The following is a 25,238-nucleotide window of genomic DNA, read 5'->3' as shown; positions in this document are numbered from 1 at the left end:
GAGGAACATCTCTACGACATTTGGTTCCAAAACTTGTATTTTAAGAGTTATGAGGGTTTGATGGTTAAGATCTAAGACATTTTGAAAACTATTATTTCAACTTTAGCCATTTTTACATGGGTTATTGTTAGGATGCTGCCCTACCATGTTTGATAGGGAACTTAATCGAAATCCAATCGTCTAGGGCCTATGAGAAAACTCACAAGTTAGGAGAAATCCAAATTTTAGCTACCGGATGTCATCTTAACTATTGTATATATAGCTTACAACCGATGAATATAAGCCATGACTGCCAATGAGAGGTCAAATCATCTCCAAATGAACTAAAACCTTAGGAAGACAGTTACCACGCCTCAAAATTGTTGTCCAAAAGTTATTATAGCAATACTCATGTATCATGTGGGGGTCTATCGGTCAAGGTACATCTTGATGACTAGTGGATCAGGAGATGTATCAAATAGTATTCAATTTGTAAGGCTCTTGAATTAGAGGCATAATAGAACCCAATATAAATATTAGTAAATTTTCACTTCATTTTACTATAATTTGATGAGGTTTCAGAGGGTGGGTTCAGTTGTCAAATCTCGTTTGACGAACATAGTACTCACAACACATTAAAATATATCCAAACTTCCCCAACATAGAGTGGAGAGGTATATAATAGCCATGGGAATATAAGTTTCATAGTTTGGTATCATCTAAAGATATTTTGATAGTCTTTGACTGAGTCTGGTCGTTAAGACATATGGTGACCGGCTACCTAGGCCTTCAAGGCATATTGGAGTCTTGGATGGCAAGTCATGATTGTATTATGTCCCCCAGTGTGATGCTCTGAAATAGAGTTTGCAGACATATCTTGAGATCATGTTTATTGGCCTCTCACAGGGTCCCTCTATTCGCTAAGCATGTATATGTGCTTGACGACCATTTGATCCCAATTCTATTTTAATCTTAGGACGAATCATGTCCATTGGTTGTACATCTCCTCATATGTTTATTCTCAATATTATAGTCCAAAAAATACACCCAACACTTCCACATATCACTTCACGTCGCACCACGTCTTATGCCAAAAAAACCTCTCCTTTACCAATGTGATAGTCTTTGCTTGACCAAAATGCCTGTCAAGACCCCCACTATGTAGCTCAAGAATGATGCTCTCATGAAGAGAAATCTCCAACATGGACAGTTAAATCCCATGGAACAATAATCCATCATGGAAAACAACTTGGAAGCAGGATTCATACTATTAGATTAACAAGATCTTATATAAGACTAAAATATAAATTAGTAGTGTACTGGTCCTTAAGGGATTCAAGATTCACCATTGTACGAGACAATATTCAACGAGGTACAACCAACGGTTCAAAGCATTTGTCACTCTATTGTAAACTCTGAATTTTTGCATATGGGTAAACGTGTATCCTTGTAAGAATGTGATCCATTTGACATGGTGACTATTTAGTGTATGCTGAGAGTTAAGACCTCAATGCCTCATGGTCTGAATATAAGACGGAATCCCTTTGAATCAAATAATGCTTCCAATGGTGAAGAGCTCGAACGATTGCATAAAATTTGACATCATATGTCGAGTAACGAGGACAAGCATTGTTTAATTTTTCACAAAAGAGTGTCATAAGATGCCCCTCTTGGCTCAACACCGCTCCTATCCTAATATGGGATGCATCACAATCCACCTTAAAGACCTTCTCAAAATCGGGAAGCACTAATGCTAGAGTAGTTGTAATCTTGGCCTTTACGAGTTGGAAGCTCTCTTACGCATGTGTCATCCATACAAATACCCCCTTCTTCATGCAATTACTGATTGGGGCAATCATAGTGATAAAATTTATGATAAATCTCCTATAGAATGAAGCAAGACCATGGAGATTGCATCACCGATGCAACTTCACATCGGCCAGCTCTTGATGGGTTCCACCTTAGTTGGATGAACGTTAATCCCATCTGTCAAATCAACATAACCCAGAAATATCAAATTGTCAGTCAAGAAGGTGCACTTCTTAAGGTTGACACACAATGTATTCTTCCTCGTGATCTCTAGTACTCGTCGCAAGTGTACTAAGTGGTCATCTCGGCTAATACTATATATCAGAATACCATCAAAGTATACAACCTTGAATAATCGAATGACTGGTTGTAAGACTTGGTTCATTGCACGCATAAACATGCTTGGTGTATTGGACAAACCAAAAGGCATGAATAACCACTCATAAAGACCCTCACAAGTCTTGAGGGTAATATTCCACTCATCTCCGGATCGAATATGAATTTGATGCCATCCACTCTAGATATCAATCTTGGAGAAGATTGGAGCACCACTCAACATATCTAATATATCATCAAGCCTAACTATGGACACCCATATTTAATAGTAATTTTATTGATTGCATGACTATCAATATACGTTATCCACGCACCATCTTTTTTCTAGAGTTTAGAGTATAGAGACTGCATATAGACTCAAAATTTCTATTATTAAGGCATTTTCTTAACAATTCCATGATGGGTGCAGTTGGCATACGGATGCGTCTGTAGGTGTAGAGGTAAGGTGCACCTTCAAATTTTATCATGGTATATAATTTTGATGTAAAATGTTCTTAGGATTATCTCAGAATCTATGTTTATATCTAATTATGAAATTTTAAATTTCAAAAATGGTTAAAATCAAGTAGATCTATAAACATATGAAAATCTTGAAAATGGACGGTGTAGATAATATGTTGTAAAATGCACTATTTCTAATACTTAAAATCTTTTTATTTTTCATAGTCAAACATCTCGATGTTGAGATGATCAGTCCACATTAAAACTACCTTTTTCTACGGATTTTTGAAGGCATCCGTAGTTCTACATTATAAGGTTGCATCCTTATAATAAACTTTTGTCTTCCATGATCTGCCTATGCAACTATTTATGCTGTAATGGGGTCATTTCATTAACAATTTCGTGACCTGCCCATGCAACTCTTTATGCTCCACTGGACTCATCTGATGATAAGCCAAATGTGGGAGATTGGCTCTAAGAATGAGATCTATACAATGTTACATATCTCTCAAAGGAGAAAAACCATCAGGAGGCTCTTCCTGAGTAAGCTCAATAATTCCTCCAAGAGGGAGTGAACTTCTCGTGGAATTGGTGGACCCTCTCCCTCTACCTCTTCCTTCGCCACAAGAGCGCATACTATAAGTATCTCATTACTTTCCACCTAAAATTGTATTTTATTAAAAAAGATCGGTAACTTTCCTCGTCTTAAGGAACTGAAGATTTCACTACTCTATCTCATGGGTTGTAAAACATTCTTTTGTAAATGGAGTGTTATCTTTTTATTATCCTTAGTGAAGCAGTAGGTGTTCTTGTCTTCATCATGGTGTGTTTTCCTATCAAACTGCCCCATGCAACCAAGAAAAATGTGACACACCTTCAAAGGGGCTACCTCACACCACATAGCATCTTTACGAGTTATCCCAATTGAGAAATTCACAAGACACCGTGATCCAATAGGTATCTCATTCCCTCGAAACCATGAGATGTTTTACGGTCTTTCTAACTTCTCAATCTTCAAGTGAAGCTTGTTGACAATCTCTTGAGAAACTACATTTTCAGTATTTCTTCTATCAATAACAATCATGCAGAACTTTCCTCCTGAAGTACAAGCTGTGTAGCAAATACTAGACCGCAACCACCTATCAACTTTGGGGACCTTCAAAGATATCATAATCCTAGGGATGAGCCGTGCCTCCCCTCGAGTATCTCCAGTAATGATCGAATCATGATCATCGTCATGTCTTTCATATCTTACATCCTCACCTTGATCGACTCTATCCTCGAGGTCATCAGCGCCCTCTAAATTTCCTTCAGCTTCTACTTGTTGCACTAAGTTATTTTAATGGTTGTATGATCTACGAGGGCCTTCAGCTAATCAATGGCCAACTTATCCACACTTGGAACATTTAAAAGTGTTATTTTGTAGCTTAATAATAACTTGTCATGTTCAAGTACCTGCCACTGAGGTACTAGACGATGGTGCGTAAGGGGTTTCCAGCCGCTTGAGCCTTTCCTAAGGAACTTGATGATCGCTGTTAGGATTCTCCTTTCGATTCATAGGACGTTGGAGATGCTTCTCAACTCTCGAAGTAAGTCGGATAGGCATCATCAACACAATATAAGATGATGGGAAACTTGATAATACAACCCCACAACATACCAAGCCGATGCTTGCTCATCATCCTCCTGTAGACTGTTATGTGTGGCCAGTAGGTGAAACTCTTTTGTGTATTCTCTCACACATTTGGTACCTTACTTCAAAACGAGTAGCTTCTGATAATTGGATGGATGGTTAGTATTTTCGTCAAAGCTTCTCTTTCATACAGGCCGAAGAGTTAACCTTCTCCTTACACTGCCTAAGTCTGCTCTTTTGAAGTTGCTTTCACCGGATAAGTGCATAGTCTTTCAGCTTCATGGTAGCAAACTTCACCTTCCTATCCTAATGAAGGTGCACACATACTCATGGGATCCTTCTAATAGCCTAGCCAATCTATCCTCAATCTGCTCTTCGCTAAGGTAAGGTATTCCTTAGGTTCCTCATATTGCTTCTCTTCGCCATCTAATGTCCAGCTCCTCTCAGAACCGTGTAGACTATTTACATGAGACTCCCTATGGAGGGTTAGGGGGGAAGTGCAGCCCTAACACTTCATAGTCTATGCAATATGTTAATAATGTATTGTAAGGCATCATCATCTTGATTAATCTTTGTCGGATAGTTGCCAAGGACCTTGGTCTCGACCACGGCCTTGCCCATGACCCTTATTCAGGAATGTGAACTCGCCTAATGTCTATATCAAACTTTTGATGACCTAGAGGACACTTCCTACACTCTAGAGAGCCACTTAAATAAAATCTCTAACTAGGGAACTCTAAGATAGCCACTCAAAACCCTTATAAACCCTCAATTAACCCTAGGCGAGTAGGGCAGCAACTAAGAGACAAAACAGCGATAACATAACACCCTAAAAAATCTAGGAAAATTTTGTATATATCCATTATATATTCTGTTGTTACAAAAATATCTTTTAGTTATTTTAGATATATTCATTTTTTTAACTTCATAACACTTTTTTTAAAAAAGACAATTGTTCATTTTCAGTTTTTCAAAAAATAAAATTCTTATATATTTTGGTTTTTTTAGGTTTTTGAAAAACCAAATTTATAAAGAGAGAAAACTTCAAAAGTTTCATATAGAGAAATACAGCCAAAAAATTTAGAGAGAGAAATACGGACTCCTACATAGAGTTTTAGAGAGCAACATCAATGGCTTGGAGAAACATCATAAGGGTGTTTCTTTATCTAAACTAGTGGTTTAAATAATGGATCGGTGTCCCTGATCGGGCACCCCAAAAACCCATCCGGATCATTGAATCGGCGATCCGGATCGAGAGTCGACTGAATCGGTCAGATTCAACCTTAAAAGATCCAAAAAAATTATTGAAATTCATTATAAATGTTGTTTTCTAGAATCCAATAAGAAATGGAGGTACTCCATTAAGAACTTACATTTTTTTGAATCAATATGCTAATATTGAGATGTTCTTTCCCTGCATGAACTACTGTTAACCATTAAATTTACATAACACAAAAGGAGAAGCATAGAATTATCAATGATGAAGTATATCATCATACATAGACTACAATAAAGCATACAATTCGTAAAATACGACCAAATAATAAAATGAAAGACAACGTCGTCCTTCATCTTAGTTACGCTGGTGTCATTGATTGAATTCGCGTGACCATTCATTGTCTCGATCTTGGTACGAATCATCCAAATTAGTGGGCACCTGACTATACTCAAATCCCTGAGTGCTAATGTTTTGTTGCGCTTCTAATCCAAAATCCCCGAAGCTTGTCCTTCCTTCATGCTCACCTACACTGTCATGCTAGTCCTTACCCTGTTGTTGTTGGGACTCGGTATGTCAATAATTTGGTTGGGATAGGGTGACCTTATAATCATCATCTCTCTCATTTTCCCTTATACCCCCTTCCCACTCTCCCTCATTAGGTACAATACCACCGACATTTCGAACGAATTGTAGATATGTTGGTGGGCTGCTTCTTCTTTCATGATGCTCATCACATTCTTCAATATCTTTCTCACCGATAGCCTCAAGGAACGCTATCGTGTGCAACACTGGCTCATCTTCTTCTACTACCCATTGTTCTGTTGTGCATGTAACAAACATTGTGTTCAAGTCTATCGGCCCGTAGTCTTCAAGCTTCCTTCTTATTTGCCGCTCTCAAAGGTTTAAGTTGTAATAAACGTAGACTAGTTTTTGAAGTCTCTTCGAAGCGAGTCGATTCTTCCTAGTAGTGTGCAACCATTGGAACGTACTCCAGTTTCGCTCACACGCAATAGTAGAACATATCTAGGAGAGCACCTTGATTGCTATCCTCCTTATGTGAGGTGCATCACTACCATATATCTCCCACCAGTTATCTGGATTAAAATGCAAAAAGCATTGTAAGGGCAAGAACAATTCATAAGATTAAATATATGAAAGAACAAAATATTAGTTAGGGGTTAACCTAGATCTATCTTAGTTCGAGAATTATTGGCAAGTCTAGTTCCGAAGGATCTTATAGCATCCCTATACATATAAAGTTAAAATAAAATATTTTGTTTTAGTGTATTAGTTATTCCTCACAAATATAACAACTCAATAAAGTTCTTATCCAAATATTAAATATTACATCCTATAGTGCCATTACTTGGTTTCGATGGCTTCTCTCTAGCTTGGCAATAATGTATCTGACCCCTTCCATAATCTTGTGGGGATGTTCAGGTGTCAAATAAAAAAAATTTGGGTTAAAGTATTAACCTTGAAAATACATAGATAGAGAAAGGTCATTTAAACTTTCATTAAAAAAATAGCTTAGAATTAAACATTTTAAAGATATAAATATGTATGTACCTGTATAATGAATTGGACGGCCAAATTTGGTGTTCCACCTTCTTTCTATAATCTCAAACACTTTACTAGCAAAACTATACTTCTCCCTAATAATTGATTTGACCATCTCGATATCTTTATAAAGGATGCCCATTATAGCTTTCTTGTCAGCATCCACCATTCTTAACACTGTAACCAAAGGGGCAATGGCCTTTATGACACTGGAACACCGAGATTAGAACCTCCTATCTGTGACTATGTCCTCCACTTTTAGCCCACTACTGGACTTCGAGAGGTGGTCATATGACCACTCTTCGCTGATAAACAATCTCTTCAATGCAGCTTGAGATTCTCGAATGGAGTCCACGTTCAAGTAATTTGTCGTAAAGAGGATTATAGCAGGTCTGAATTGTTCTCTGAACAAAAATAAGATTTTAGAGTGGTTATATATAAATCTTGAAGCGAACATCGCTGCCTCTAGAGTTTCCTTCATAATTTTGATATCGTCAATGTCCTCTAACATAAGATCGTTGTTGTGTATAGCATACGGCGTCCATATTAGATGCTTCCCTTTATCCTTCAACTTGCTGCCCACAGAAATACAAGCACACTCATTGTCCGTAATAAACTGGATCACATGTTTATATCCCACCTCCTCTACTATATGGTCATATAGTCGTACCAAGAAGTTTGCATCCTTTTTTTTACCTGAGACGTCTTTGTTAGACAAAAAAATGTACCTTAATAGGCCAAGAAGTTAGGATAATCATTTTTGCTAACCATTCAACCAATCATCAATCATGAGAGTAATACATGTTCTTGGTCAATCCTATTTATACTCTTCAATCCACTCCCTAACTTCCTCCATCTCTTCATCCAAGATTGACCCACTGAGCTCATATGCAGTCAGGGGCTTTACCCCGGGCCCGACTCTCTAGATTGCATTGACCATAGGTAAGAAATATGGGTTATTGACTGTATCAAAGGGGATCATTTTATCGTAGAACCATTTACCAATATATCTGCCCAACATGTTTCTTTTACCATTCACCATGCCTTTGAGGGTCATCTATTGTGACTTGGGCTTTGAGAGAAATTGTAATTACAAATAATTTTATATTTTTTGTTAGGATCAAGTCTTCTTCCCTAGATCTTCCATGGTTCAACTGTTTTAAGATGTAAATGGTTAAAAATGAACTTGATAATTTAACATGAAAAATAATCACCATGTGTAATGATAATGTGTAGGGGTAGTTCATGAAGTTATCTTTGTTGTTCATACAAAATACTTCTACTGGCAAAAATATTTTAGTTCCTACTGGCAAAAATATTTTATTTATGCAACATTATAGATAAAAATAGTTTGTATCAGCCACTACATTTAGATAAAAAAATTTGCAATGATATAGTATCAATAAAAACTATATTTACAATGGTATAGTCATTCACAATGCCACTACATATAAACTCGTCACAAATCTTCATTTTGACAAGAATGAATTAGTTCTTACTAGGAAAAAAAATTTATTTATGCAACATTATAGATAAAAAGAGTCTGTATAAGTCAGACTTAGAATCAAGAAAACCATATTTACAATGATATAATATCAATAAAAAAAAATTTACATTGATATAATCATTCACAATGCCACTACATGTAGACTCACCACAAATCTTCATTTTGATAAGCATGAATTAGATCCTACTAGCAAAAAAATTTATTTATGCAACATTATAGGTGAAAACATTATGTATAAGCCAAACTTAGAATCAAGAAAAATAAATAAAAAAATTTACAATGATATAGTATCAATAAAAAATATATTTACAATGGTATAGTCATTCACAATGCCACTACATATAGACTCGTCACAAAACTTCATTTTGACAATAATAAATTAGTTCTTACCAGGAAAAAACATTTATTTATGCAACATTATAGATAAAAAGAGTTTATATAAGTCATACTATATATATATATATATATATATATAATGATAGAGTATCAATATAAAAAAAAATTACAATTATATAGTCATTCACAATGCCACGAAATGAAAACTAGCTACAAATCTTAATTTTAACAAGCATTAATTAGATCGTACTGGCAAAACAAAAATATTTATGCAACATTATAGGTGAAAAGAGTATGTATAAGCCAAACTTAAAATCAAAAAAAATAAATAAAAAAATTTGCAATGATATAGTATCAATAAAATAAAGATTATAATAATATAGTCACCCACAATGCCACTACATATAGACTTGCCACAATAATATTTACAATGATATAGTCATTCACAATGCCACAAATAATATCTACAATGATATAATCATTCAAGATAGTATAATTATAAAATATGTATCAAGAATATATATACATTTTATGTATCAACATACATTTTTTTGTTAACAATAAAATTGAAAAATACAAGTTAATTTCTCATGATAATCAAAACTTGGTCACGATTTTTCACTATTTTTCAGAAAATGATGTTTTTTTCAAAAAAAAATTGAAAAACACCAACAATCACGATTTTTAAAAAAAATTGATCACCAAAAGTTAGTTAATCACATAAATAACACCAATAAGCGTTTGAAGAACATTGTTATCCTCAAAATCCCAATGAAATCATTCAAATGTTGCTCTAATTCGGCTAAAACTTCAACTTGGCGGATTTTTTAGCTCTTTTTCTAAAATGCAGCCATAACTCCATTTCTTAAAAATCAAGCAATAAAATTGGTTAATCCCACAAATTACACGCAAAATCATATGAAGAAAAGTATTAACTTCAAAAACCCTCTGAAATAATTCATAATGGTGCTTTAATTCATCTGAAATTTATAGTTTGGCGGGAAAAAAAAAAAAAAGCCCTAGTTGTTCTTGAGAAAACTAACTCAAAATAAAAAATTCACCTCAAATCGAACAAAAAAGATAAAATGGAATAATAAATTTATGATCAATAACATTATAATGAACCAAAACCCTATGATATGAAGAAAATATTTGCTAAAAATCAATTGAAATCAATTAAATGGCGGAAAAAAAGAAGCTCTTATCTGTTTTTCTAAAACCGTGACTTCAAACCCAAATTTGACTTGTAATCGACTAAACTAAAGGAAAATAGTGTATAATGTCTGCTCCATAACACTGTCAGGAGTAAGAACCTTATGATTTGAGAACCTTTTGATTTGATTAAAAATAGTGCCCCTATTTTGTTTGCAATCTAACAAATGGCTGATAACCTAAAAAAAGTAATGTTCTTCACAAAATCGATAATTTGTTATCTAAATTCGAGCATTCAATTTGAATATAATGATCAATAAGACTGAAAATTGATAGCTAAAGTCTCAAAGATTCGATCCAAAGCTTACAAGATCTCATAATTGATCAAAAAAATCCAAATTTCATGCTTTACACTGTTCACCAATTCTTGAACAGTGACTCGGGTGGTTCACTATAGCGAATCGTCGATTCTTCTCTAGAATCGGACGATTCTATATATTTTACTGGAATCGACATAGGCTGACCGATTTTCATGTCGACTCGGGCGAGTCCATTGTGACTTGCCATTTTTTCAAACATTGGTCTAAACCACTGCTCAACAATTCTACTACATCAGTCGAAGCCCGCCCACAAGTCGGCGTCCATCGCCTCTGCAACACCTTAAAGGCCAACATTTCAAAAGACCACCTTCAAACTAACGTTCGAAAAGGGATGAATCGATTTCGCTCCTCCTGCCTAGACCTCACCCTGTTACAATTTAGGGCACACAAAAAGATTTTTAAAAAAAAATTAATTGTGACATCTTTCTCTCTCTATTTCATTTCCCTCCATTCGAGTCTTCATCTCCTCTTCTGATCTCAATAGAACGATTTTTCTCGCATTACTTCAGAGGATTTCCTGTTTTTTCACCCCAAATATGGGTGTATACAAGTGCCATGAAAGTTGCAGAGGTTGTGGGTAACTTGGACATTGTTTCCAGGTTCAAATCAATGCAAGGGATGCAAACATTGCCCAATCTCATTCTATCGTTAATAAAACAATCCTTGAATTTCAGTTCTCTTGAATATCAAAAATGATGAAAACAATGGATGAAATCCTCAAATCATTGAGCTTTGAAAAGTCCCAAAGGAAATGGTGTTTCTATGAAACTTTCGAAGTTTTTTCTCTTTACAAATTCAGTTTTTCAAAAACCTAATTTTTTTAAATTTCAATTTTTGCAAAACCTAAATATTTAAGAATTTTGATTTTTGAAAAACCAAAAATGGGCTGTTCTTTGAAATAAAGTGTTATGAAGTTCAAAAAACAGATATATCTGTAGTAATATAAACTAAACAGTATTTTTATGATAACAGCAAATATAACGGATATATATACTAAGTTTTCCCAAAAATCTAATATGGCACTTTAAAACTCTAGCCCCAAGACAACTTGCTCTAATACTAAATTGATGCAACCTTTGATTAGTCACTCAATAATCTTCGATTGCAAACCTTTAAAACGTATTTCATATATCACTTCAGATTAAATTGGGGCCAATAAACTACAACTTTCATAGGTTTTCACCTCGCAAAATCAACACGCAATTTTAAAAATTCATTTTAATATTTAGTTGGTAAGATTTTGAATCCATACTGGATTGAAATCTATCCTTAAATAAAATCAACTAAATAAAAAATCATCCCGATCAAATTTAAAACTAGTCCACAACCCAAAAAGTAGATGTAGAATAAATTGGTTCTGCATTAGGCATGGAAAATTTTGGGACTTAATTTTTAAATATGAGATTCGAAAAAAAAAAAAAAGAAGAAGAAGAGGTTAGAAAGGGGGAAAAAAGAAGGAAAAGAAAAGAGATAATGGATTATATAAAAGAAAAAAGAAAGGGAAGAAAAAATAAGAGAAAAAGGGAAAAAAAAGGAGTAGAAGGAAACTAAAAAAGCGAGGGAAAAAAAAAAAAGGACAATTTTTTAAATTTTTTAATTATTTTTTGAAATTAAAAATAGAAAGAAGAGAAGAGGAAATTAAAAAATACCTTGAAAGAGAGGGACACTGACCTTCAATCTATATTCCAAGAAATCCTTGCTAAGATTTTCTTTCTTCACAAAATAAATTCTCCAAAATAATATTCTATAAGTTGGACTATCTAATGTCAAACAAAATGATTAAATAACCAAACTACCCCTGGATTCTCTACACACCAAAAACAAATATATAACTCCCGCGTAACTAAAAGTAATTAGAACATAACTAAAAGTAATTAAAAGTCCAAATGACTCTGGCTTCTTCTTTTTTTGAAATTTAACTAAATGATACCGGCTTTTACTGTCAAAATAAAAAATAGAAAAATAACTAAAAGAGCAACAACCCTTGAGGAAATTAAACTGTCATAGAAGACTATGATGGAAAAATCTCTATTACTTCTAGATTATTTCTGAGCTTTAAGAAAGTGGAGAAATCCTCATATGTTCGATTGGAAATATAAGTACAATGTCAAGAAAAAATAGTAAAGGAACATAAACAGAAACACAAAACCATTTCACACGACAATTTATGGACAGAAATGAACAAATATACGCATTTAAACTTCTTGGCATTTCATAGGCTGGTTCAGTGCAAATGACGCAGAGCTTAACTATATCCCAATGTTACTATGAATGTTAACTGAAAATTTACAAAGAATCTTACAACCCATTCCCTCTGCTATTGTTGGGACTGCTGCAAACAACATTCACACTTCACAGTTCCCAATAGTAATGTTATTGCCGGAGATGAGGAGAAAAACAAAACAATAAAAAGTAACCAGTCTATGGTAAAGATTTGCAAATTACAAATGGATGAAGGCAAAGTTGAAAAAGGACAAGGAAACGTAGCATGCAGAAGAGAGCACCCCATGAACACAAGGAAAATATACTGTGGGAACCATATCAGTTTTCAGCAGCATGAGGCAACATTTTCGACAGCACACTGCCTCTGAAATTGCTAGATGGAGATTGGAAAAGCCACCAAAATAGCACCGCAGGTGAAGAAGACATGAGTTCTGGTGACCATTTTAGTCTTCACTGTTATTTTCTCAATCAAACGTATATTCCCAATCCAAGCTCTTTTGGGTTGGTTTCGACCATCCATGGTGGCCTGCATGAAGAAGATTCAGTATGCCCATGAATATATGCCATACATGAAAATATTTCAGGTTTATAGAAGAAACTTTGATTTTTGTTATGTTTTGCCGGTGTTCTACAGACATGGGGAAAAAGATTTAGTCCACCTTAGGAGTACCGGTACATTGTCAACGCTAGTAGCACCAAACCATAGCTAGCACAACCTTTCGATACCAAGTTCTATGCATAAGCCTTACTCATCCTAGTGTAAAGCCCAATAACAAATACTAATATGCAACCTAAAAGAGAAAAAGAAAAAAAAAATTGCTGTTAAATGTGAATACAGATTGTACATTTTTTAATGGTCATATGTCTAGTCTCAGACCTCACAAATTCATTTCTCTTTTTAGTGATTCATGTGGTAATGATGAGGCAATGAACAAAATCTGGGATCAAATAAATCCCTTAAAACGTCAATCTAACTTACAACACCTGGATGGATGGCTTGTAGTCAATGCATTTTGTCACTCCCTGAGAAAACCATTTGTTAAGTTTCTTTTTGTTCAAAAGTTTTTTAATGATCTCGTTCGCAGGAACCAACAGAATAAATGTGCAAACTTGGCAACGGCAAGGCTCTAAACAATGCCATAGAGCAATATATGTATGCGTAGACAATACTTAAAATTACCCATGAGTCAATTTCTATAGTCCTTCACTCAGCTCATCACCATCCAAACTCCATCCGACAACCCTAATTTTCTGTTAATGTTTGAATTTTGATATTTCTTTCTACAAATCCGATTTACCTAATATTTGAGGCATGTGTACATATAAACATGATACACCAAAATAAAATATAAAAAAAAATAATTAAAAATAAAAGCACCAAAATATCCTTGCCTTATTCATAAGGGTATTGTCGTCATTTTTATCATTTGAATTAGTTTCCTAACAGATATATCATAATACATATAAGAAACAAACTATTTAATATCTTACCCATTATAATTTGATTCAATTTCAAAGTACCCATGAAAAGATACAGAATTATGAGTTCGAATAGTGTCAAATGTGTAAAATGTTAAATAGTGTATCTCTCATCGGTATTTTGATAAATTTCTCTATTTGTTGTTTTTTTTAGGTGCACATCACAAATGCACATGCACCATCCAAATTGGAGGTTAATCCTATTTGTAAAAAAACTATTAAAACTCAAACACTATAAAAACAATCATGGTTGTCTAGTGAATGTTGGACAGTGATGAACCATGAGCGAAGTGTGCACAGACTCACTCAGGTGTTTTCAAGTGTATGTGTGTGTGTGTGTGTGTGTGTGTGTTGCATGTGTGTATGTGTACACAACATGCTATACCATATTCCCTATAGTGGAGCACTGTTAACTTCAACCGTCAAATCTCAATTGGATGGTTGACAGCATATCCACTATTGTAATTTTTAATCTTTCTTTAGAAATCCAATTGAGCTCAAATTTGGGCCATCTATACTTCAAAATAGGGAACACCTATAAAATTATATAAAAAATATTTCCAATACTTGAAAAAGGAAAATACAACATGGAAGTTTGGAGGTATTTTGATCCTTTTAAGTTGTCAAGAATATTTTTACATAATTTTATCATGTACATCTTATTATGAAGTCTGGATGATCAAAACTTAACTTTATTCTGATTTATACAAAAAAATAAAAATACATCATGAACACATACTCTTAGTAGTTCAATTGAGATTCGACAGTTCAGTATGTATGGATGCTCTTGTTTTAGTAATAACATTGTAGCATTAGTAGAAAGGTGTGGTTTGTATAGGGCAGAAGCCCTAAACATTCAAAGTTAGGTGTATCTGTAAATAATGCTGAAAGATACCGTTTCAGTACCAAAATATTTATGATGGCCTAAAATTTATTTTCATCTCTAATTATAAAGTTTAACGCTTCAAAAATATCGTAGATCAAGCATATCTACGAACAATTGAAAATCTTGCAAATTGACGGTCTAGATAATATATTGCAAGATGCACTACTTCGAAGATTTGAAGTCCATTTTTTTACATCCATGTATCTCAAGGTCGAGATGATCAGATTTGACGGTTTTTCAGCATCGAAACAACTTCTAGTGAATTTTTGAGGTGTGCCTTGGTTTGATTGTTAAGGGCCTCAACCTTGTATGAATATTTTCCTTAGTGGAAAGCACATGCTCTCTACACATGTAAATATGAGAATTAAGCATCTAATAAAAATGAATATCTTTTCAATCCAATAATATGGATATCAACAAACAAATATATATGAAGCACACCATTTCATTATACGTTCAAAAGTGATTAAGAGCATAAGCAATTGATGAAAAGCATAAAATGGTTTCAGACCATAAAATGTTAAGGGCCTCAACCTTATATGAACTTTTTCTCGAGTGGAAAGCGCATGCTCTATACATGTAAATATGAGAATTAAGCATCTAATAAAAGTGAATATTTTTGCAATCCAATAATATGGATATCAACAAACAAATATATATGAAGCACATCATTTCATTATACGTTCAAAAGTGATCAAGAGCATAAGCAATCGATGAAAAGCATAAAATGGTTTCAGACCATAAATATAAGAAAATAAATAAGTAAAAATGCAGTTCATTGATATCTCAAACTCAAAAGACATTATCAAACTAAGGTCATGGAGGACTAATATCAATCATCTGCATTCAAAGCCAAAATAACTAGAAATTTATACATAAGAAATTAAAAGCACAAAATTTAATAGTTGAAAATATGAAGTTTCTTAGAAGATCCAAAAAGATAAGGAAAAGTATACAAAGACACCATTTACTTTTAGTATAAGGAGGTCACAATCATTGACGTCCATCAGATTTCAAATTGGGTGGTTATGAATGTCTCATTGACTAGACTCAAAGTTCAAAAAAGAATTTCTTGAACTTTGTGACACCCCAAGCCATTCAATTGAACATCTAATAGCTAGGAGTAATTATGACCACCATGTAATAAAGATAAATAGTCTTATAGTATATGATTCCAAAGGATAATTGTAAAAGTTCGTAATCCACAATTTAAAATTCATAAAGAAACAAAAAAAAAAGACTGCTGGTACATAGTATTCATTAGCAATTGCAAGATGAATGAAATAACTAAAGAACTATTCATAAGCAATTTAAAAGCATAAAATTTCATAAATGAAAATTCTAAAAATTACCAGAAGATCCAAAACACAGTTTTTAAATAATCTTATACACAAAATAAAAAGTTGTCATGATTTTCTTAAAAAACAAAAGAAAGAAAGTTGTATTCTATTATTTTTTTTAGAAATACTATATAATCCTTCGAGCAATTTCGTAATTAAAAACAGTGATAAATATTTTAAAGAAAAATATTCATAATTAAAAATATAAAATTCCTTAATAATCCAAAAAATGCTAATGTCCAATTTTTGCTGAAAGTATGACATAATTTTCAAAACAATTCAAAATTATTTAAAAATTTGAACATAAATAGTTTTTGAATCAAAAAGTGTGTAAGCAAACAATATAAAAGTTCTTAAAAGTGATATACTATTTATGTAGAAAACTAAATTTTAGAAACTTGTATTTTCTAAAAACATATAAAAACTTCAACTAAAAAGATCAAAATTTAGTCAAAAACAAATCTTGAAGGTATTAAAATCCTATATTCTGACCTGAAATCCTTAAATAAATAAATAAAAGCGTACAACCAAAATCCTATTTCTTTAGAAAAGACTTCATAATTTAAAGAAATTAAAAATCCAGAATAAAATTTGAAATTTTACTTGGAAATCATTTTTAAGAGCATGAAAATTCATAAATAAAAATTATAACATTTCTCAAGAAGAGTCAAAAATAGAACAAGAAATAAGAATCATCCAAGTAATGATGTAATTATATTCATTGTGTATAAAGTGCATAAACATTGAGAAACATTAACATGCAAAAAAACACCACTCGTAGAATGCACTAAAATCTAACAACAACAAAAGTTGATAATAAACATGGAAATGGGATTAAACTTTAGTGCTTATGAGAACCACATTCAACTTGCAACAACATGGCGACAACATAGGAAATACACATGCTCTTCCAACCCACATGAAACAATAAAAAAATTATATTAGGAATCAATATTAAAATAACTTACAATTTGATTCACTTAATTTGATTTGGTCTAAATTATTTTTAGAATTTAATTTCAAGAAATTAGGAAGGTGTCAACCAAGATTAAGAATTCATTCACAACAAAATCTATGGCAGGATTATTTAAGCTGGAAGTACAAAAAAAAATAAAAAAATAAAAATCTAAAGAACACCACCAAAGACAATATTTGGCTTTTTGTCTTTTTTTTTCATTTGGTTTGTTGTGGTTTGGGGGGGGCACGAGGGGGGGGGAGGGGGAGGAGGGGGGTTAGAGAGAGAGAGATTGGCTTTAAGAAGTTATTTCAAATAGAAAGAGACCCTTGACCCTATGTATACATATTACCCTAGACTATATATAGATGTCTGCCCTAAGGCAGATGCTATAGGTCCACTCTAATTAATTTTTGGGTGACATTACGAATATATTTTGGGACATATTTTGCACAAGCTATCTTGGACCAAGAGAGCAGGACCATGAAAAATAATACTGACACATAGAAACCATAGCAACTTGTGTTTTTTTTTCTTTTCTTTTTTTTTCTTTAAAGAGAAAACTCAGTCCATTTCAGGAGATCTAAAATGGCTTCGATGCTGGCCTAAAGGGATTTGTTTGACACCAAATTTGAAGATTGCCTCACCATCACAAGATGAATAATAAAAAATACAATAAAATTTAAAATAGTGAATTTTGAGTCCACCATTACCCAGATCTGACAGTAAAAAAAAAATAGACACTCGCCATTTCACAATTGGGATAATTATTGAAATTCCTTCTTCTCTTTTTTTGTTTATTTAACAAGAGAATCAGGATGAATTGGTCACATTTTGGGGTCCAAAAGGTCCATAGCTATAGTTTTGAGCTGAGGCAGTTACTATTGCTGTCCACCCTCAGATGCCTCTTTCCTATATATGTGTGTGCGCACACAAGTAGAGAGAGAGAGAGAGAGATTACTTGTTCATTATAAAATTGATTGTTCCCTCGGATGCTCGCTCTAACAGCAGTTTTCTTGCATCAATTGCAATTCCTTGTGGCTGTGAGAAACACAGCATAAAAGTGTCAGGCTAATTTCAAAGCATTGAATAAAAGATTTTCAAATTCTTTACAAATAATATATTATGCATATATAAAGATCACAGTAAATTGCATTTTTACCTCTTCAGGAAACCAAACACCTGGGTGGGTGCTCCCTTCAAGAACTGCCATTACAAATGCAGATGTTGCAATTCCCACACATCTAAGGATAATATGTGCATAAGAGCTCATAGCAAGAGATAAAAATTACAATAGCACATCTAGAAAGAGATACAAGGTGCAAGGGGAAGAAGTGAGTTGTCCTTTAGAGGAGACATTTATCATCTGGAATTCCAGCTTTATAAATGCTAAAAGCAAGGGCAACCCATCCTCACTAAATATGGTACTTGGTTACAACAGTTGAATCTAGGTTGAGTTGAATCACAGCAGGAGCTTATCTTAATGAAGGCTAAGAAGGATTGTCAAGAGTGGAAAATGAACTTCTCTGGTCACCATTATGGTAAGTAAGGCAAGGCAATCAATAAATTGTACTCAAGTTCAAAAGCACAAAACTCACTCTGAGAGTTTCTTGTGGCTGTATATGCCCAAAGTGTTGCGGCCATTTGCACATTCTAAATCCACCTACACAGAGCAGAAATTCCAGATTTAGGAATAATATTATGCAGCTCAAATTATGCTAATGAAGGGGAAGGGGAGCAGCAATATAATAGCTTGGGGGTCGTTAAATATTATAGAAGATTGAGGACTCTCTCTCTCTCTCTCTCTCTCTCTCTCTCTCTCTCTCTCTCTCTCTCTTATTTCAGAAGACACTCATGGGACCAGTTTGCTCTCTCTCTTATTTCAGAAGACACTCATGGGACCAGTTTGGATGTTGGGTTATCCTGAAACAGGTTTTAGAGTTTAACCATGTCCCTGATAAGTAGTTTAATGTACAAGGTTGAGCTAATCACTCTTGAAAAGGGTGCTGCACCAAATTGGACATAATAAGGCATGCACGTATAAGAATGCGTTATTGGCAACTTATATATGAAATCCAGACCCCAATCAGGCCCATGTGTGAACATATGTAACCAAAATACATGTCATTAACATTTAGTTACATGACATCCACCTGCATATATCGCATACAACTGCTATATACTCATGCATGTGATCTTAGTTAACAGAAGGCAGAAAGGGAAGGGGGTAGTACAAACAGTGGCACAATGCTAGATAGAATTCTGTGTGCGCGTGTCTGTGTGAGAGAGAGACAGCAAGAGATGCATCTGTATAGAAGGGATAAATATGCATCTGCACAAAGGGATAAATATTTGATGCTGACAATCAATATTCTAGAAAGTGCAATCTGAAAGTATTCTTACTACTCACTCTCATTGACATGCGCTCCCCTGCAATTCCATCAAATACTCGGACTATAGGATCAAATACGCGAACCAGTTGTTGGACTTTGCTTCTTTCCCTCAGAATTTCCTGCAGGGACAGAGGGAAATGCAGGACACATGACAAACTAACTAATCTGACATTCCAGACCATGGAATGGAGAAAATGCTAATTTGGAAATTCAAATAAGACATTTTGATTTTTCCTATAAAAAAGACCATTGATAACTCCATATAGAATGACTGTAATTGCTAGATTACCAATGTCCAAAAGTTTTGAGCATCCAGCTCAAACATAACTTTCCAAAAACCTTGTTTCAAAGTTCAAATAAGAAACTCAATACAATGAAAATGCATACCTTTGGAACAAGGGTTGCTATAGCTGACATTCCCCAATTCCAGAAGAAAGGAGCAGTTCCAAACCGGGCACTCACGGTGGGAACATTTAATACTTCATAAGCGCTACCAACTTCGGGCAGGTTTCTGGAACAACAAAATTGCATAAAAAAAGTGCACGTTTGAAATGGACGTTTTCATGTTGTTTTTGAGTAATGCATCCGTGCTCAACTGGAAGTATTTAAAGGAGAATTCACTAAAGACATTGAAAATCCAGTATAAACAGAAAATATAAATTTTAAGTTGTATAATGATTTCATAGTTCAAACTAATTAAAAAATGCCTATTGGATCAACTACTACAACCCCTACAGGGAAAATTGATAGAAATCAGTTCCAGACATTCGAAACCCCCACAGGAAAAATTGATATAAATCAGTTCCAGACATTCGAATTTATGCAAATCACATCAAGGGACTGGGTTGACCAAAGTTCACATTTTTTAATTTGAAGTAGGGATGCGTCTAGAATTTCAGTATTCAAGTGTTGGGATTATTTTATTTGTTGAGTATGCTTTTGTAATTTGTCATTAAGGGGTTATTTTGGATTTTAGTTTAAAGTCCAGGGTAGAATAGAGTGTTGTCGAGTACCCATGTAGTCAACATGTCAGGGTAGAGTAATGTTGTTTTGAGTTCCAATGAGTCAGCGTCAATGATGTAGAGTTCCTATGTATTGGAATTTGGTTGCCTGAATGGGGACTTGCCATATGGAAATTAGGTTGCATGCAAGTAGATTTAATTGTATGAAAAAAGGGTATAGAGGTAGTTTAATCATTTCACTATTTTGTTAGGGCATTTTGGTCATTATTGAATACATTCATATGTATTGCACGTCACTGTAATAGTAGTAGTAGTAGTTAATGATTTGATTAATGAAAGTAGTATTTCCTCCTACATTGTATAGTTGAAAGGCCCTACTCGGTGTAGTGGTTTAAATCCAATGAGGTATAGTGACTTCGTATGTTAAGGGACTATAGTCCCTTCCTTGACATTGATCGACGAGTCTTGTTTGCTTAACCAAACTCAGACCTTCCTGGTCGGTGCCTTGTTTCGCACCAACATTTACTACTACTTCTATTACAGTGTATAATATATATCCTAGTACCATGCACCTGCGCTGCAGGTGTTACTAATAGGTCATGCATAAAGCAAAAATAAATATTTAAAAAAACTATGAAATCTAATTGTCAATGCACAAACCATATATAGTACTAGTGTTAAAACTCAAACAATGGTGAACAACATAAAGGAAAAATTAAACAAAGCAATCTACATACGCACTTAATCATGTTTACAAACAATCGACCTCATCAAGTTACATGGCTTGTACAAAGTTGTATAAAAAGCAAAAAATAAAGAAAAACAGGAAAAAAATGTACTGCTTTGGAGCTGAGAGAAAATAATTTAAAGATAGAACAGTAGAGACATTGGCTTTAAGACATGCACGTGCTTAAGCCTTAGAGAAATCTAGATAACAAAAAGGTAGAAGAATTGCACATTTTTAAGTTAGAATAGACCAATTGGTGTCTATAAATTATAGACGCATAGGTGTACATCAAACTAAGGAAAAACTTATCTCGCCCATAGGGGGAGGCCGAGTAACTCGCTGAGGCCGAGTCCGAGTCCCGGCACAATTGGAGGATGAATGGGGGTTACACTTGATAAGGCAAATGAAATTGGTTTAGTGAGTAGAGGGGAGAGGCAGCAAGGTGCATAGAGGTGATTATGGAGGGGGAAAGGCCGGGGTGGAGATCAAGAGGAATGTGGCCAGAAGGAAGGACAGAAAGAGTGGTGTGTATTATGGAAATATGAAGGAATTGGTTGGTCAGCTTTTGAGGACTACATCTTCACAAATTGTCTCTTCATGAGTTCTATTCGTTTGCCAATACATTGATGAGAGCTAGAAAAAGCCTCTCGTTGATTATTGTATTGGCATGCTAACTATATTTCCTAATGTGTATCTCCAAATAATAGAATGTTAGGTTTTACGTAGGTGTTAGATTATCTAACCAGATATAAAACTCTCAACTATAGGACAACATGTTTTGGTGCATTTGAAGCCACAAAAATAGGAGAGGAAAAGAGATCTACATGGCACAAGATATAGATGAAAAAATTAACAATGAGATTAAACTATCTTAGGTTTGTTTTTCTTGTTCAATTAGTTTTCAAAATTCAAACCATACAAAATTTAAAAAATTTAAAAATCTAATAGGCTATGTATCAATAGTAGTCTCCAACTCTCCACATGTGAAAATAATTCCAATGAGAAAGAATAGTTTAGGAAGCTTCTGCAAACCGCAAAAAATACTTTGGATTCTCAGAAATAGGTATAGCTAAGAGATTGAAGGCTTATGGAAGTGTTCTTTTAATTTTGGAGGTTTGAAAATAACCCTTATAACCTATTTAAACCCTTTTGGGGGTCAAAATTACCCCCTTTGCCCTATAAATATCGAAAAAATACCCATGTCCCAAAGCGCCCACCCAGAACCAGGCACCCACCCAGGTACAGCCACCCAGAATGGGGCGCCCAGGTCTAGGCGTGCAGCCAAAGGTGTCTTGGGTGCCTAAGCACAAGGTGGACCATTTTTAGAACATTGTCTAGAACTAATACTTTGGGCCTGAAAATGGATAAACCCTCCACAATCTCAAGCATGCAAAGCAAACCCATGCTCTCATACTGAGTTTGAGACATCAAGTGGATTTTGGATCAGCTATTTGGTCGTTATAAAGCAATTTATATTTTAGAGAAGCACTCAAGTTCCTCCCAAAGCCATCCTTGACCTTGGCGGATGTTGTATTGCACTCAATGAGAGGTATTAGCTAGGCCTTGAGGTTACAGTTGAAGTAACTACCAAGTTCTTTACCAAGGTAGCGAAGCAAGTAATAGCAAGCGGCCCAAAATCAAAGTTGCTAAGGCAGGTGAAGCATTTGTAAAGTCGACCAATGTTTGTGGCCAGACGCTACCAGTTATGCCACTAGCTAAGTGCACATCACCTCATATCACCTTCAGTGCTAAGAGCCTATTGGGAAGTTGAGTAATATATCGCATTGTGAGGTTGTCACAGCAGTTGATGCCTCTTCAAGGCCAATCTTACAGCTCCCAACTGAGCTGATTATGAACTTCTTTTAAAAACAGAGGCGGCTTTTGTGAGTTTTAACAGTATTGGCCATAGGAGTGGTCTCAAGAAGGCATTTTTCTATTCTTCGTTGGGTGGTAAAGCCTCTGCAATGGGAATTGGCACTTCATCTTTGGAGAGGAAATTCAACTATGCACTCTCAATCAGTAGCATGTTGACCAACATGAATGCTGAATGTCGGACCATCAAAACATACACAAGGTGTTTGTCCTCATGCCTCGGAGGGACAAATTCCGTGGAGCCCCAGGACTTCACCATCAATTAGAGAAAAAGCGTTCAAAGAAGATTGCCAAAACTCGAGTTTTTTTTTTTCAACCAATAAGTATTATGCAAATTACATCAAGGGACAAGCTGGACCAAAGTCCAAATTTTGTTGAAGTAGGGATGTGTATGAAATTACAGTATTTACTAAGTTGAACATGTGGGGATTGTTTTAATTTGTTGAGTATGCTTTTGTAATTTGTCATTAAGAGGTTATTTTGGGTTTGAGTTTGAATTCAAGGGTAGAATAGGGGCCATGTAATCAATTAGGCAAAGTAGATTAAAGTTGTTTTGAGTTCCCATGAGTCAAACTCTATGATGTAGAGTTCCTATGCTAGAAATTTGGTTGCATGGAATAGGGACTTGCAACATGGGAAATCGATTGCATGCAAGCTGATTTAATTGTTTGGGAATAAAAAATGGCTCAAGTATATTGCACATAACTGTAACAATAGCAGCAGTTGATGATTTGATTAATGAAAATAGCATTTCCTCTGACATTGTGTAGTTGAGAAGGCCCTACTTGATGTAGTGGTTTGGTACTACAAGATACAGTGGCTTTGTAGGTTGAAGGAACTATTTTCCCTTCCTTTTACAGTGATCGACAAGTCTTGTTGCTCAACCAGACTCAAAACTTCCTTGTTGATGCACGGTTCTGCACTAAGAACATAGTGAAATGCATAGAAAGATCAAGTTTTAATTGATAAAAATGCATTACATGTAGAACATATAGATAAATAATTAGAAATATAGGCCAATTAGAAAATCAATTAGACTGACTATAACAAGGGAAAAAGACATATACCCCCATCTCTATAGTTGTAATCCCAATAAACCCTCGGGTCCATGAAATGAACACACAAAACAAATGTGCATATTGAAGCATAAATGAACACTCTAACTTATAAAAGTTAAGTTTCAATTCATTTTTTTATGGAATGGGAGAGAGACCAGAAGGAGGAATTGACGAATATTAGAATTTATAAGGAATATTAAGCAGCTAGGGGACATGATTGAGAGAGTAGAAAAGAAACTGAGATTCCAAAATGGGAATAAAGTACAAGTTTCCTGGAACAAGGTTTTATCTTTCTAATAAACTAATAAAATATTTGGGGAATGGCTTTCGCAATAACAAATAAAGTTAGTGATACAAATTCCCATGCAAACGTTTACAACGCAATGACTGTAATACACCCAAGACTATAAAATACCATAATGTAAACACCCAGCAAACATATAGATATCTAGACTTACCCTAAAACTGACAATAAGAGAGAAGAGAGCTACAAGTGACAGTTTGTCGATTAGAAATTTATGTATTATTGAGATCATTCCTTCTGTGAGTAGAAGTTTAGTTAAAAAGACACAAGATATTCCACCAGCAACAACGTCATTTTCAATGAACTGGTAATCGGTCTCTATGGTCAGTTTTGTTATGAAACACTAAATTAGATCAATATGGATGCAACTTGGGCATATTATGTTTTCGGCCTTGATACTGCCACCAAATCAAAGATTACGCCATCATCATCATCAGAGCCTTCTCCCAACTAGTTGGGATCAACGATACAAATCATATTTTTTCATTCTGCTCTATGAAGGTCCATGCCCTCAGTCAACCCATATTTCACCACATATCTTTTCAATACTTCCATTCATGTCCTTTTGGGCCTTTCCCTTGCCCTTTTAGAGCTTTCCACTTGAAACAAATCACCCCTCCTAACCAATGATGTTCCAAGTCGGCACTGCACATATCCAGACCACCTATGTATGATTTCCCTCATCGT

At 34.5% G+C, this 25,238-nt stretch overlaps 1 protein-coding gene across 27 annotated transcripts in view; it reads right to left on the bottom strand.

Moving 5' to 3' along the window:
- Positions 1-12,540: 12,540 nt before the first annotated feature.
- Positions 12,541-25,238, bottom strand: part of LOC18433308 (Saccharopine dehydrogenase) — a 49,202-nt gene continuing 36,504 nt past the window's right edge. For 11 of the 27 annotated variants that reach the window (XR_016052839.1, XR_016052845.1, XM_088863004.1 and 8 more), the window contains 6 exons: positions 20,016-20,139; positions 19,646-19,747; positions 18,834-18,898; positions 18,398-18,479; positions 18,197-18,276; positions 12,541-13,101 (listed from right to left, as the gene is read on the bottom strand). Coding sequence is in view for 14 of the 27 variants with exons in the window: in XM_088863004.1 (XP_088719130.1) it covers positions 13,044-13,101; positions 18,197-18,276; positions 18,398-18,479; positions 18,834-18,898; positions 19,646-19,747; positions 20,016-20,139 (511 nt within the window). In the remaining 13 variants the exon portion in view is untranslated. Of the gene's footprint in view, positions 13,102-18,196; positions 18,277-18,397; positions 18,480-18,833; positions 18,899-19,638; positions 19,748-20,015; positions 20,140-23,974; positions 24,112-25,238 lie in introns of all 27 variants that reach the window. The other 16 variants (XM_088863012.1, XM_088863084.1, XM_088863090.1 and 13 more) reach the window with 10 other exon arrangements.

The sequence above is a fragment of the Amborella trichopoda genome, chromosome 1, assembly GCF_054954075.1.
Source record: "Amborella trichopoda isolate Santa Cruz 75 chromosome 1, AtrichopodaSantaCruz75HAP2 v2.0, whole genome shotgun sequence".
NCBI classification, from domain to species: Eukaryota; Viridiplantae; Streptophyta; class Magnoliopsida; order Amborellales; family Amborellaceae; genus Amborella; species Amborella trichopoda.
This window is presented reverse-complemented; position numbering and strand designations above follow the sequence as displayed.